This window comes from Myotis yumanensis, unplaced genomic scaffold, assembly GCF_028538775.1.
Source record: "Myotis yumanensis isolate MYYU_CA2020_CCGP unplaced genomic scaffold, mMyoYum1.0.hap1 SCAF_7, whole genome shotgun sequence".
NCBI lineage: Eukaryota > Metazoa > Chordata > Mammalia > Chiroptera > Vespertilionidae > Myotis > Myotis yumanensis.
The window spans coordinates 11,511,534-11,526,828 of NW_027223758.1; the positions used below are offsets into that span (position 1 = coordinate 11,511,534).

At 37.6% G+C, this 15,295-nt stretch overlaps 1 protein-coding gene across 1 annotated transcript in view; it reads left to right on the top strand.

Annotated features, from left to right (window-relative positions):
- The window catches only part of ADNP (activity dependent neuroprotector homeobox), a 39,540-nt gene that overhangs the window by 15,042 nt on the left and 9,203 nt on the right, over positions 1-15,295 (top strand). Inside the window, exons 2-3 of the mRNA XM_070419764.1 lie at positions 10,051-10,163; positions 11,927-12,019. Coding sequence (XP_070275865.1) covers positions 10,056-10,163; positions 11,927-12,019 — 201 coding nt within the window. The 5' untranslated portion in view covers positions 10,051-10,055. The remainder of the gene's footprint in view (positions 1-10,050; positions 10,164-11,926; positions 12,020-15,295) is intronic.

The following is a 15,295-nucleotide window of genomic DNA, read 5'->3' on the forward strand; positions in this document are numbered from 1 at the left end:
TCCATATTGGAGCATGTATCCGTGCATCATTCCTTTTTGTGATTGAATCATATTCCATTGTGTGGATATACCATATTTTATTTATTCATTTGTCAGTTGAAGATTTGGGTTGTTTCTCCTTTGGTATTATGAATACTGATGATAACGTTAGTGTACAAGTTTGTTGTTGCTGTTTTGTGGATGTATGTTTCATTTCTCAATTGTTTTTTTAACAAAAATGAATGGAACTTTTGGGGGGGAAAGTTGCTAAAGAGGCAGTTACGAGCTGACTAGCCTCCTGTCTAGCCCTGCCCTCCAGGAAAAGAAAAAAAAATCACCATAGCCTCTGCTTTCCCAAGCAATTTGAGTATTGATAATGAGAAGATGATAAATGAGAAACATAGCATACCTTTGTTTTTTTAAAAGCTATTGTTTTATTTAAGGATACCAAGGTTATGGTTTTCCTTTTGCATGATACTGCCATTACAATTTGGGTAGAAAGATATCTTTCAGATGTGACTATCCAGTGAATGTTGGCATCCACGGTGATGGTAAAGAGCACTTTAGGGCAAATGGTCTCAGAGCTGAGTTCTTGTTGCAGTTCTTCTCTGGAAGTGATTGGACTATCTAACCAGAGACGAGTGTACATTCTTAATCTCTGGATCACCACTTGAGCTAGTTTGGCTAACATTTTAACATCACTTCATCCTGGGGATTGAAGTGGCACTTTCTGGATATGTATATGTAACATGCTGTTGTTCACTTTTAATTAATGTCAGAGATCAGAGCTTCATCTGTGTGAGTAATGGGGGGAGTGCTGCATCCTAGATCTGGATATAAGTATGAGATCCGGTTCTGTCACTGACAAACTGATCATCTTTAGACCAGTTGCTTCACCTCAGTTGCTAATATGTAAAATGAGAAGAGTTTAGATTAGACATCCCATAGGTTCTTTCATTGATTCAAAGCGCTGCTTTTCCATAACATTGCAGTTGATATTGTGATTTGGACTATGAATCTCAGTCTCTTTATCTTTCCTAAGGCTTGTTCTGGACATTGGTTCTTTTTCATTTTGCAATCAGAATGTTCATGCTCCTTCAATTGAGGTGATAACTTAAAGAAAGCTGATGTTATTTCCTTTCTAACCAGACATGGATTCAGCATAGAATATCTTTTTTCCACTAGTTGAACCAGCTAATGCTGACAAGGCAGCACATATGCAAAAAAAAAAAAAAAAAATGATTTGGGAAATCATATGTGTGAAGTGCCCTCCACTAACACAAATGCACCTTTTAGGAGCATTAATTTCAAAATAATATCCAGAATTAGAGAAGTATTATCCCACTTGACATTCTGATTATGTCACATCTGGAATATCAGTTAATTCAGGGCATCAAAAGAGATTGACAAGCTAGAGCCTATTCATTGGTGATTGGCTTATGCAATAGCACAAGGAATGTTGAAAGAACTGAGCATGGTTAACTTGGAGAAGGGGAAAAACTTGGAAAGGAGGGAGGAAATGTTTTAAAAACTTACGGCTACTATGTGACTAAATGATTAGACTTCTGTAGCTGACCTGAGAGTTGTAGGCAGTTTACAAAACCTTGTAAAGAGTAAGCTTGTGAACAGAGCTGTCCAGTGTGAAATGAGCGCCTGGTAGGGTTTGTGCTTCTCTCCTTTGAGGTGATCAGACATAGAAATAGTCTCTTAGAGCCCAGTTGTTTGTGTAAGGAATTCACACATTGTTTATAAAAAGTGGGTAAAAGTATTCCTGTGGCCAATTATTTTCATACAGAATACTCTATTTAGGTAAATATACTCACTCTGCCTTCATAAATATATTCTACTGACCAAAGAAATAGTTATAAAAACTTAATTACATATGGAATTTAACAATTGATTTGGTTAAAAATTGAAAAAAAATCAAAGGTGTGTTTTTATCCTGAATTAGAGGCAATTTGTATTTGATGTTTTACTCAATTATTTGGGTGGTGTGTTGATTTTATTTTCATTATCAAACAGGCTAATAAAAGTCAATGCAGTTAGTAATAAAACAGAAATAGGTTACATTTTCTTCCAAACTTCTTGCCTTTATTAACAGTGTTCCAATATGATGATCCTGAGCAATGTAAGTGATGTTCATTTTTCAGATTTAGCTTTTGGTACAAGTGTGTCTTCATTTGCAAAATAGTTTCTAATTTTCCAGGGTTTTCTAAGTACCCCCCTTTTTAGGCTCAACACTACTACATATTAAGAGAAGAGACTAAACTTTCTTTCTTACCTCTGTCATGCTGCACAGTTTTAACTGCTAATCCGAAAGAGTATTCTGCCCCTGGGATAGTCAGACAGTTACTTGTTCTGTGGTATTTGGAACTTGAGAAAGAGAAAAGACAGAGCTGCCTTTCTATGAAGAGCTTCTGGCATCTGGAAGGTCTTTTGCCCAAGTTTATAGGAAGGAAATTGACAGGTCAGCTACTTCTGTTCAGAACTGTGTTTTATAAAAAGATTGAGTAGGATGATTGCTTCCAGATTGAATGTAGGTCTGGGACCTTGGTGTGCTCACGTATTGGAGGGTGGTTCCAGCATGGCTTTTCAAGGTTCATTTTTTTGTTTGTTTGTTTATATATATATATATATATTTTATTGATTTCAGAGAGGAAGGGAGAGGGGGAGAGAGAGATAGGAACATCAAGGATGAGAATCATTGGTTGGCTGCCTCCTGCATGCCCCGCCCCCCCCCCCCCCCCCCCCCCCCACACACACACACACACACTGGGGATCGAATCCACAACTTGGGCATGTGCCCTGACTGGGGATTGAACTGTGACCTCCTGGTTCATGGGTCAGTGCTCAATCAATGAGCCATGACAGCTGGGCAAGTTTCATTCTAAAAAATACAAATATATAGACTTTTTCACAACTGGTTTAATTTAAATATAGACTTAGTGACACCCTTAAAAGCAAATAAGGTGTCTGTGTTCACCTTCAGATCCCAGAATAGTCAGGAAAGATAAGCACATATTGCTTATAAAAATAAAGTGTTTTATGATGACCACAATTTTTCTTAATGAGTGATGTTGACAGGTATTAAATCTGTTGCTGAAGGAGGGGGAAGTAGGAGGAAGAGAGAGTGTATGAATATGGGAATGATCTTTCTTTCTTGCCTAAACTGTTTTTGTCTTAACTAGGTCCTGTTTCCACAGAGACATTACAAAATCTGTTGGGGTTGCGGGGGTTAAGTATACCATCCTGGTAGCAGTGAAGTAACTGGTGCTTTGATTCTCTATGAGAATTTTCTTAAAATGCCTAGCTGCTTAAAGAAACTTCAAATTTCTAACTCTTAAACCCCAGTGTGGGTTATAAGGTTGTTATATACTTTCATCAGCATTAATTGGAATACAGTTGACTGCATGGACCCACACTTACTAGTATATGCAGATTTTTTCGATAAATATGTACAGTACATAAATGTATTTTCTATTATGATTTCCTTTATTTAGCTGTGTTATAAGAATACAGTATATATTAGTATACAAGTGTGTTAATACATATTAACTATAAACATGTTAATCAACTGTTTATGTTTATTGTTAAGTCGTCTGGTCAAGATTTGGGGGAGTTCAGTTATACTCAGATTTTCAACAGCACAGGTAGTCACTGCCCCTCACCTCCACGTTGTGCAAAGGTCAACTAACTGTACTTTGTTTTGAGTTAAGTATCAAGGGTCTGAATTTCTTAAACGGTTAATTTGGGTTGTATTTATCTTTACAGCTTTAAAGACAATATCAAAGTAAAAGCTATGTTATAATCCTTAGGCTTACTGTGGGCTTCCTATTTTGATCAGACTAGTTATATTTAGGGGTATTTTCACTAAACTATTGGAATTCTGCTATAGCCCCCAAATTTCCTGCTTTGATTGATTGCCCACTAGATCCAGATTTTATGTTTCAGTAGACAGCCACGTTGGCATAAGTTTGCATTATGAGCTTAGTTTAGACAAGTAACTGTTTCAAGGAGATATTTGGGGACAGAGAACTTCTTTCTTCATTTCAACCCAAACCCCTCCATTTTTTATTTTTTTTATATTTCATCTAAGATTTCTTTAGAAACAAGGATTTGGAGGGTAGGGTGGGTGGGGTTAAAAACTACTGGTTTAGACTAAGCAGCTTATGTTTAGGTGTTACCCTGAAGAAGGATAAACATTCTTACATGAAATCATCCTTGTCTGGCTCACAATGCAGTGTTAGAAATGCTTTCCTTATGAAAATTGTTTTGTTGCATTTGCTAATATGCATTAGTTGTGACTGGTATATGTTTAGATTGCAGTTCCCAAATACAGGGTAAGGCAAAGGGTTGTATTATTATTTATTAATTATTGTATTTATTTGTATTACAACTGTAAATGTACTTTTGCCCATCCCTATATTAGAGTTATACCAGTGGGTGATGGAAACTAGGACACACGATCATATTTGCTTCTGTATATTCTGGTATGTTAAATTAACATGTATTCTTATTAGTAATGTGGGTAACATCATATAAGAATGAATATAAAATATGCAGAATTATGTACTGGAAAATGCCATGCTAGATCCACACTTGTAATAGCTTAAATAACCTGGATAACCTGGAGAGGTTTAATTTGGAGGCTTTTTTTTTTTTTCCTCCTGGCTTGATTATTTATCTATGCCTGGTCAAAGGTTTAAGGTTGGGTTTTATTGGGGGCGGGGGGGGGGGGGGGGGAGTTTGGTTTTGTCTTATTTTCTAATGGCACAGTTATAAATGTTTTTTTGTTTGTTTGTTTGTTTGTTTTTCTACCCCTAAAAATAGAGACTAAATTATACCATCTTTGATCTGGCAGGGACTATCATACATAGAAAAGCCCCATTGACTCTTGGTGTGTCAGGTCCTGCAAACCTTGCCTTGAGCCTGCTAAAACCTAGCACTATCATTTGTTGGGTTTCCCTTCATCTCTCTGACTCAGAAGATCCTGAGTACACCTGACTAGATCCAAGCCAAGTGATTATAATTATGTTCCCCACTTAATGACTTTTTTCCTTCAGTCAAGTCCACAGTCACTGATCCTGCATCATCATCCTTCTCCTGTACAGAATCAGCCTATATATATTTCCTCATGAGACAGGCTCTCTTCTGCCTTTATTTAACCTCTTAGTAGTTGGAGTAAAGAAGTATTTTTGATTGGAGGAGAAAGTGGTACATGCATTTGATCAGTCTTATATATAATTTATATGGTTGTCATTCATCTGTAGTCGAGGCCTATGGATCTTAGATTTTTATTTTAGTTATCTGGAAAAGCAGCACTTTGAATCACTGAAAGCATGTGAGTAGGAGTTTGGCCCAGAATTAGTAAAACTTCAGTGTTTTGGCCCCAATCAGTAGATGAGGGTATAATTTGCAAAGATTGATCGGAAAAAGGGATGTGACTGAATCATTCAACAATAAATTGAAATCATTCTGAAAAATGTTATTTAGGTCTAGCTCATCAGGTATTATATGCTTACCCAAAAGCTACTTATCTTCAGTTCTGTTATTAATACATCGAGTTTTCCCCAAATTCTTAGAATTTAGAAAATGTTTTACTCTTTCCATATTGTGTTTTTTATTAATGAAACTAGGGCCAAAGCGTCTTTTAGAATAACTACATTTTTCTGGTAAACTCCTATTCTGCCAATAGTCCCAATTAGAATTAGAATTATTTTGCATAAAATTCCCCATCTTTCCTCTTACTTAATTCTTCTATGTCCCACTGCAGGACTACCAAGACTTATGGTTACAAGTGACATAAACCAAAGCTTAAGAAAAAATGATAATGTGTTTGCTCTTATTTCTGAAAAGTCAGAGGGTAGTGGGACTGGCTTTCAGGCACAGGTGGATTGAGGAACTTAAGCAATGTGGGCAGGAATCTTTCTCACCGGTTTTCTCCATGAAATGGCAGGTTCTGACTCTGCTTTTCAGCATTACAGTCAGCCCTATTTGAGGCACATCCCCAACTCTACCATCAATGTCTACTGAGATAGACTACTCTTAATTGGTCGGCCCGAGTCGTCATATACACTCTGCTCTATAGGACTAAGGGCCTCCTCCTAACTGATTGCACATCAATAGCAGGTGTGGTTCCAAGAGGAAGTTGGGCACACAAAAACAAAGTATCTTCTTTACGCCAGTGAGCTTGTGCTTACTGTGTGCTCTAGATCTGTCCCCTAGAATTGATGGGCTGTTGAAGGATAAGAATTGTGTGCTGTTAATCTCTTTATTCCTAGTTTATTGACTGGCAAAGTGAAGGTGCTCTGAAAATTATTGATGAACAGATGAACAATGGTACCATTCTATTAAATTGGATATTTTCCCTTTTTTATGCCATGAACTAAGAGGTTTATGGTTTGGCTGAAGGGAGCTCTCCTTGGTATTGGGATAATGATGCTGACCTTGTGAAAATGGCCATCCTGACAGTTAAGGGTAGTTCAAGAGAAAGGAGGGAAAGTAAGCCCATCCCTTTGTGTTCCTTCCAAAGACCATCTCTACACAATATTGTTTTCAACATACTGTAAGACATCTTTCTCCCTAAGGCTAATAATTAAATATTTTGTTTTTAGCTCTCTTTCTATTCAAAAGTAAAGAAACTGTCCTTAATGTCAAGGCACTGAGTTTCCTAATTATTCTGTTTCTACCCTTTAATCACTTAAGTTTTGGGCACCTTCTCCAGATTTCTAATTCAAAGGGTTTTTGAGGGGTGGAGAGGAGGCCAGGGTAATTGTAAAAGTATTTAAACAGTAATCAAATAGATAACATTAATGAATCCTGGAACCAGCCATTGATGTGAAGTTTTTTCTTTACAGCAAGCAGGAGGCTGGAAAAAAATAAGAGTTGAATTCTACCTGTCACCCATAATAATTGACATTAACTGATAGAGCTTGGTGGAGGCTTTCTTTCAAGGAACCTTTGGCTTGTTTTATTATAAGCACAGGAAAGCTCAAGAAGTATACACAATGGCCCCTTCTGTGGGAAGGGGTGCTGCATAGCTAGATGATAGGAGTAGGGGAAGCCTTCTTTGCTTATATTCCTATACTGTGTGCCTGTTTTATTTAATTTAAAGCAACAACAACAAAAATAACAGGAGAATCTTTGTAAATGCTTTTGAGGATTCTAACACATGAATGTGTTATTCCAGCTCCAGGTGAACAAAATATTGGGGGGAAAAAGGCCACTGTAAGCAAATACATGGAGGACACCTCCATGTGGGGAAAGGGGCAGATAATGGAATTCCCAAGATTAGAAATGTCATGAAGACAGTTATAATCTTAGTTCAGAATATTCTACATCTTTCAGTATATAAACTTTAACCTGGGTTTCTCCTAGTTACTAATCATAGAGCAAAGAACCATTTTTATACAGCACTTTCCAATAAGCAGAATTATTATTTTGTTTACAAGCCTATTTAATTCAGCCTAAATAAATAAACTTGAGGTTTACTGTATGGCAGAAATGTCACTTTTTATAAATTGTGCTCTTTATAATGAAGCTCCCTTATGAGCATACTCACTTTTTCAGAACTAATTGGGTACCTACCATGCAGGTACCTACCTAGGTGCTTCATTTGGATATCTTCAAACAACTTTGTTAGCTGTGGGTGGGCACTTAGAATGCCTGGTATTTTCCATAGAAGAATGAGTTTTCCTTTATTCTGAGCTGTAGTTTGACTCCCCTGGATGTTTTCTATATGGACTGGTGGCGTCAGTGGTGGCAACATTTCCAAATCTTTGTGTATTTGTTTAGCTGAGATGTTGAGCTACTTATCCAGGATGCAGAGGAAACCAGTAATGGCTGCCTTCTGGGCACATCTCTGCTCTGAAGTGAAGCAGGATTAACTTCTTCCAAAAGTTCTGCTGGTTTTGACCCACAGAGAGTTTATAAATGACTAGAGAAACAAGACGTCTCTTTAGCATTTACATTTCCATAAGGTATAGATTTGGCCTTGAGTGCACATTAAATTGTATCAGAAGTTACTTTCAAGTCTTCTCTTAGCTAGATATTATACAGGTTATTGGATGGCAGAGAGTGCAGAGAATACCACAGTCATGCTTTATAAGTGGTAGGATTCCATCTTGAAGGTGAGAAGGCTGTTTTTCTCAGTGAAATACAGTTCTCTTTTGGCTCAACTTTGGTTCTTCATTTGGAATACTTGAGGCCCAGTGCACAAAATTTGTGCACTGCGGGGGGGGGGGCGTGTCCCCTCAGCTGGGCCTGCACCCTCTCACAGTCCAAGAGCCCTCAGGGGATATCCAACTGCCGGCTTAGGTCCGCTCCCCACAGGAAGCAGGCCTAAGCTGGCAGTCGGACATCCTTAGTGCTGTTATGCTCACCAGCCATGACCCCACCGATGTATGATTGGGGCCGGGGAGGGATGTGGGAGGTTGGCCAGCCAGGGGGGGACCGTGGGAGGGTTCCAGGGCGTGTCCGGCCCATCTCACTCAGTCCCGATGGGCTGGACCACAGCAGCAAGCTAACCTACTGGTCAGAGCATCTGCCCCCTGGTGGTCAGTGCACATCATAGCAAGCACTTGAGTGGCCTTAGCATATTATGCTTTGATTGGTTGAATGGCCAACTGGACAACCAGACACTTAGCATATTGGGCTTTTATTATATAGGATATTGAGACGTCTAAGTTCTGGTAATATATTCAGATTCAGAATTTCTAGGAGTTACTGTTGGTTTTAGTAGGGTTCACCCTTTTTCCTTTTTTCCACTTTTCATAGTTAATTGATTTTTGCATTAGAATAATAAATGAGGTAACATGGTATGACATTTGGATTAGTTGACTTCATGATTGTGGTTTAAAAATGGTAGTGGTATTATAGAGTAATAGCCTTTATTATTAATTAGAAAAGCAGGTTTGCATGTATTAGGTTTTAATTCTTTGATGCTTTAGCTTTTGTTTTTTGCCTTTGTTTTTGGTTTTTAAAATGACTTTATATACTGTAAAGTTGATTTAGATTATTAAGTTGATAAATTGTTATGGTTTTTTAAAATAAACATTTATGGTCTCATTGGAAGCCATACACATTCTCATCCACCCAAGTTTTACTAACTATTTTCTTAACTATTGCTTTTATGGACCTTGGGAAAGTGAATAAAAATTTTCTTCTTTGGTAGGCTTTTCATTTTTCAAGATTCCCCTAAAGTCTTATAACAGTTACTATTATTTGATGCTGTGCCTAGCTTTTCCCATCTCAGCATTCATTCCATGACCATAAGTGAGTGCCTTTGTCTAGGAATGGCGCTGGCTGAGGGGCAAGTTACACAATCATTAGTGTCTTTTGTGGTATACAGAAACGTTTAAGAATGTTTCTTTAAAAAATACCATAACAAGCCCTGGCCAGTGTTGCTCAGTTGGTTGAGCATCAACCTGTGCAGCAAAAGGTCGCTGGTTCGATTCCCTATCACGGCATATGCCCAGGTTGCAGGCTCAATCCCTGGTCAGGACACATGCTGGAGGCAACCAACTGATTGATGTTTCTCTCTCCCTCTCCCCCTTCTATCTCTAAAATCAATAAAAACATTTTTTTTAAGGAATACAAATTATTTTTTTAAAAGAATACCATAGCAATTAATGTTCAAGACAATTCCCAGACAACAAAAGCTGCTTTTCCCTAGCACTCAAAATTATACGGTAATAATGCTGAAATGGTGAGCATTTTCTATTTTCGGAGGTTTGACATCACAAGGAGGAAAGCACTAACACTTGATTTTTAAATAACCAGTATTATTAACCTAATTCTCAACTTTAGAAGTCCATCACCAAAAGTTTAATTAGTATTGTGCCAGGTTAGACTCATAGTCAATCTATAACATAAAATGTCTTGTTGAAAATAGAAAAGATCAGAGACCACTTATTTATGCCTGCCTCTTTTAAGTATTCAGAAAATACTAAAATATCTACTCATCTTATTTTATCAGACTGGGCCAGGGTTTTTGATCCTACTATCAGTGGAATTAGTAAATATTACAAGTTGTACATGTTTTGACTTGACTTAAATTTTTTTTTCCAATAGAAACTATGTTCCAACTTCCTGTCAACAATCTTGGCAGTTTAAGAAAAGCCCGGAAAACTGTGAAAAAAATACTTAGTGACATTGGGTTGGAATACTGTAAAGAACACATAGAAGTAAGTAGCATGCCATTTTTTAATTTTAACATGACTCAGCTTCGGATCCATTACTTTGTGTCAGTGGCCAGGATGGTGAACTCTTAGGTGTGATTCTGATTTTGAACCTCACCGTTAGCTTCACCGTAGCTTTCTCAATTAGTCTAACTTGTTCCCTTCTCCCTAAAATGGGCTTTTTCATCTTTGCATCCTGAAGCAAAAGCAATTACCATTGAGGACATACACATCTCAGGCAATATACTAGGTGCTTTAAAATTATCTCTAAATTTCAAGTCCTTAAAACAACCCCTGGAGGGATATAGAAATTCTTATCTCCAATTTACAGAGGAAGAAACTGTAAGGGAAAAGGTCCACCTCACAGCTATGCATGTGGCAGGATCTGTCTTTGGAACTCCAGAGCCTGTTCCCATTCTAATATACCTGAACGTTCTGGTTGACCTTCTGATTGTTGAGTCATGGTGGTTTGGGTGCTCGTCGTCTCTTTCATAGGATTTGAGCATTTGTTGGCCCTTTTGACCCATCATAGACCATTATCTTCCCCTTGTATAACAGTTTGGACTTTACAGACTGTTTTTCTAACCTTTTATTCTATGAGCTTTATTTATAACAGCCCCGTGGGATAGCCAGTGTATTGGTTTCTCCTTTTCCAGATCTCATTGCTCCAGGTCTTATGTTTAGTTGGTCAACAAAGCCTCTGATTGACAAGAAATGTTTAAAGCTGTGTTCCCCACTAGTCTTTAAGCCCCAACTGGTCAGGGACCAGAACTAGCTTGTCCATCTGTATATCCCAGGCACCTAGTACAGTGATGGGCACAAAATAGGTACTCAGTAAATGTTTGGATGGAATTGAAAGTAAAAAAGCAATTTCCTTTATTCAACAGGTTTTCTTTTCCTGATTCCCACTAATAATAGTCTAGGGATTATGTAGACTGCAGCTTCTCTAGTTAAGTTATTCCCATCATGGATGATCGCTCCACTTCCTCTCCAACCCCTCAAGTTCAGGTAGATCTGCCTGATGAAATATCCATTCACATCACACTCAGTGAGGTAATCTTCATAGAATAAATAATGCAATAAGGCACCTTTTCTATCCTGCATGATTTTCCCCCCATGATTACACCCATTACATATCCTGCAATTTACATGTATTTGGTTTTCCCACACTGAACTGTGAGCCTTTTAGGATCAAGGGGAATTATACCCTAAGACTATCTTCCTAGCCTGGAAAGATGCAGGCCATTAAATTTTTATATGAGTATAAATTCAACATAATACTGTTTATTTTCTTTGAATAGCTTTCTTCCTTTTTGGGTTCAGAAATCTTGAGTTTTCTTCCCAATCCAATCCCCCCCACCCCACCCCTAACATATCTATTTATTTATTGTACAGAACCAGAACATCACATCTGTAGTGCTATAAGTGAACATTACACTCCATTCTAATACAATTGATGAGTTTCATTACTCTAATGAAAGGTACTTTGGCATTTAATCTGTGGCTAAATTTTTAATTAAAACTTTCAGTGTTTTCCTTGGAAACTGTCTGATCATTAGGGGAATATTTGGTTGATATAAAATGTTCAGTGCGACTCCCATGTGCCTTTTTGTGTTTCCTGAGAGTCTTCTGGCTCCTAGTTTAGCTCTTGGTGGGGTTGATTTTCTGGTACATCACTCCAACCCTATTTAAGAGAAAGGATATATAAGTAAGGTTGGGCTAGAGTTGATACAACTATGTTTTTGTAAACTTTTTTCACTGTTTTCTAGGATTTTAAACAGTTTGAACCTAATGACTTTTATTTGAAAAACACTACATGGGAGGATGTAGGACTTTGGGACCCTTCACTTACAAAAAACCAGGTAAGTGGGACAGGTATATCCCTTTTCAGCCCTAGGCCTTTCATAGTGGAAAATGTCAAAATTGATTACAGTCATGTGCCATGTAATAATGTTTTTGTCAATAATGAACTGAATATACAACGATGGTCCCATAAGATTATAATAGAGCTGAAAATCCTATCACCTAGTAATGTTGAAGCTGTTGAAAGATAGTAATGTAATGCATTACTCATGTGTTATTGGTGATGCTGGTGTAAATAAACCACTGCCAATCATAAAATTATAGCATAGCCCTGGTCGAGTGGCTCGGTGGGACCATCATTCCATACACCAAAAGGTTGCAGATTTGATTCTTGGTTAGGGCACATAACTGTCGCGGGTTCAAGCCCTGGTCAGCGTGCGTGCAGGAGACAGCCAATCAATGTTTCGCGCTCTTTCTCTCTCCGCACTTTCTCTCTCTCTCTCTCTCTCTCTAAAAATCAATAAAAACATATCCTTGGGTGAGGATTTTAAAAACTATACAACATATACAGTTATATACAGTACAAAATATTTGATAATGATAAACTGTTATTGGTTTATATATTTACAGTGTTATATATTTTACTGTTATTTGAGGGAATATTCTTTCTACTCACAAAAAAGAGTTTGCTGTAAAACAGTATGCTGTGTATGCTACACCAGAAGCAGCTTCATACATCTGTTTATCACAGCTCTTGATTGCATCATTTCTCTTGTGATTGATTTAATCTTGTTTGTTTTATTCATCATGACCCCTAAACATACAAAATCCATTGCTGATGTTGACAGTGAGAGACCATGTCGAGTGATTAACCTGGAAATGAAATTAAAGTGATTAAGGACTATGAAGGTGGAAAACCGGTGATAGTTATTGCTAGTCAGTCAGGCATGTCCCATTCCACCATAGCTACAATCTTGAAGAATAAGAACAAAGGGACAGAAGCTGTTATAGGATCTGCTTCATTGAAGGCAACGAGACTAACAAAAATTCAAAAAGGGCCTATATCAGATATGGAGAAACTTCTAATGACCTGGATTAAAGACCAGACACAGAAGCTTATATTTCTTAGCATCATGACGATCCTGACCAAATCAAAATGTTTGTGACGTTGAGTATACTGCTAGCTCTGAGTAGTTTAAAGGATTCAAGAATGAATCATCATTCATTACATAATGTGAAAAAGTGAGTGTTGATTCTGCTATTGCTGATGTGAAGGCAGCAGAAGAATTTTTGGAAACTATATAAACTGATGGTGAAAGAAAATTACTTGCCAGAGTAAATAATTCTATAAGGATGAAATCTCCATACTCTGGAAACAGATGTCTTGAAAGGTCTTCTGCCCATAAGGAGGCCAAGTCAATGCCAAGTTTCAAGGCTTTAAGGACAGGATAGCAGTCTTGCTTGGGGGTAATGTTGCAGGCTACAAATTGGAACCCTTTGTGATCTGACACACTGAGAACCTCAGGGTCTTCAACCATATCAATAAGCTGGTAGTATAACACAGGAGCAATAGGATGTCATGGATGACCCAGCTTCCCTTCAAAGATGCCCTCCTGAGTTGCTACAGCAGCAAAATGGAGAAATACTATTTGGAGAATAACACCTTTCAAGGAACTTTGTTTACTGTTGATTATGCTGCAGGACATCTTCCTTTTATTGGTGATCTTCACCCCAACATCAAAGTAGTGTTTTTCCCTCCAGACAACCTCTTTGATTCAACCAATGGATCAAGGAGTTATAGCAGCTTTTAAAGCCAGGACCTTTGCCCAGGCTGTTGCTGCAATATAAAAACACTGAGAATATACTGATGAAGTTCTAGAATTACTACAATATCTAAGACTGCATAAGAAACCTGCTTAGGGTGATGTCACCTAGGCATATATGAAAGGCATCTGGAAGAGGACACACAAGAAGTCCATCCATGACTTCAAAGGATTTGTCAAGGATGAGGATGTTGCAAAAATCAGTCAGGCTATGGCTGAACAGTGGCAAACCACTTTAACCTGTGTATGTATAAGGATGACACTGAGTAGCTCCTAGAGGTGATTCCTGAGGAACTGACTAATGAGGACTCATTAGGAGTGGAACAGGAACAAATAGCTGAAGAAAAGGCAAGAGAAGAAAAAGAATCTCCAAGAAACTTCATGGTGAAGGCTTTGGCAGAAGTTTTTGCTGACTTCATTCAGCAAGCTCCTTATGAAGTTTGAAAACATGGACCCAAACATGGAAAGGTTCTCATTACATAGAAAGGAATGTTCATGGTGCATTATTTGTTTACAAGCAAATCTATAATGAAAAAAGAAATAAACCAAACAAACCACCATGGACAGTCAAATCTCGGTTCTCAAACATCTCCCATCTTGAACAGTTGGATTCTCAGCCAAGTTATTCACAGTAAAAATTGTCTCAGTTGTCAACCAAAACTTCAGTTTTTGATGTGACCCTTTCATGTGATACCTCAGCAAGATAAAAAGCAACAAAGGAGAGAATGCTTTTGTTGCTAGAGAAATCGAGGATTAGCACAATTTAGGAATTTTGAGAGTGCTAATATTCCTAAGGGTGTGAAAGTGCTCACCAAACAACAATCACAGGCAATTGAATACGTAGAAAAACTTGTTGATTGTATAAAGGAAAAGCAATTAGCTGGTGATAGCATTTCCAAGCAGTAGTATATGAAAAATTTGTTTAAGGCTAGTAGGGAGTGGCTCAATTAATTTAAGAAAAGGAGTGTTTATTTATAAATTTAACAGTACACATGTACTATCTATAAGAAAGGTTAGAACGGAATCACTAGGGGTTTGGAACACATTCAATTTACATTATTTCTAATGGGAAAAAAGATTCGGTTTAAAAGATTCGGTTTTCGAGCAGCTTTCTGGAACGAATTAAGTTCTAGAAATGAGGTTCCACTGTATTTCTGAAAAGAGTGAAGTCACTTCAAGAAGAGCCTCAGGCAGGTCCTTCAGGAGGTGTTCCAGAAGAAAGCAGTGTTATCCTCAGAGATGCGTGTTACTGCCCCTGAAAACCTTCCAATGGGATGAGATGTGGAGGTGAAAGACAGTGATATAGATGACATTCTATAGGGCTAGACTAATGTGTTTGTGTGCTTAACAAAACAACAAAAACATTTTTAAAAATTAAATAGAGAAAAGCTTGTAGAATAAGGATATAAAGAAAAAATTTTTATATAGCTATACAATGTGTTTACGCTTTGAGCTGTTATAAAGAGTGTCAAAAAGTTAAAATTTTTAAGTTTATAAAGTAAAAAGTTTACA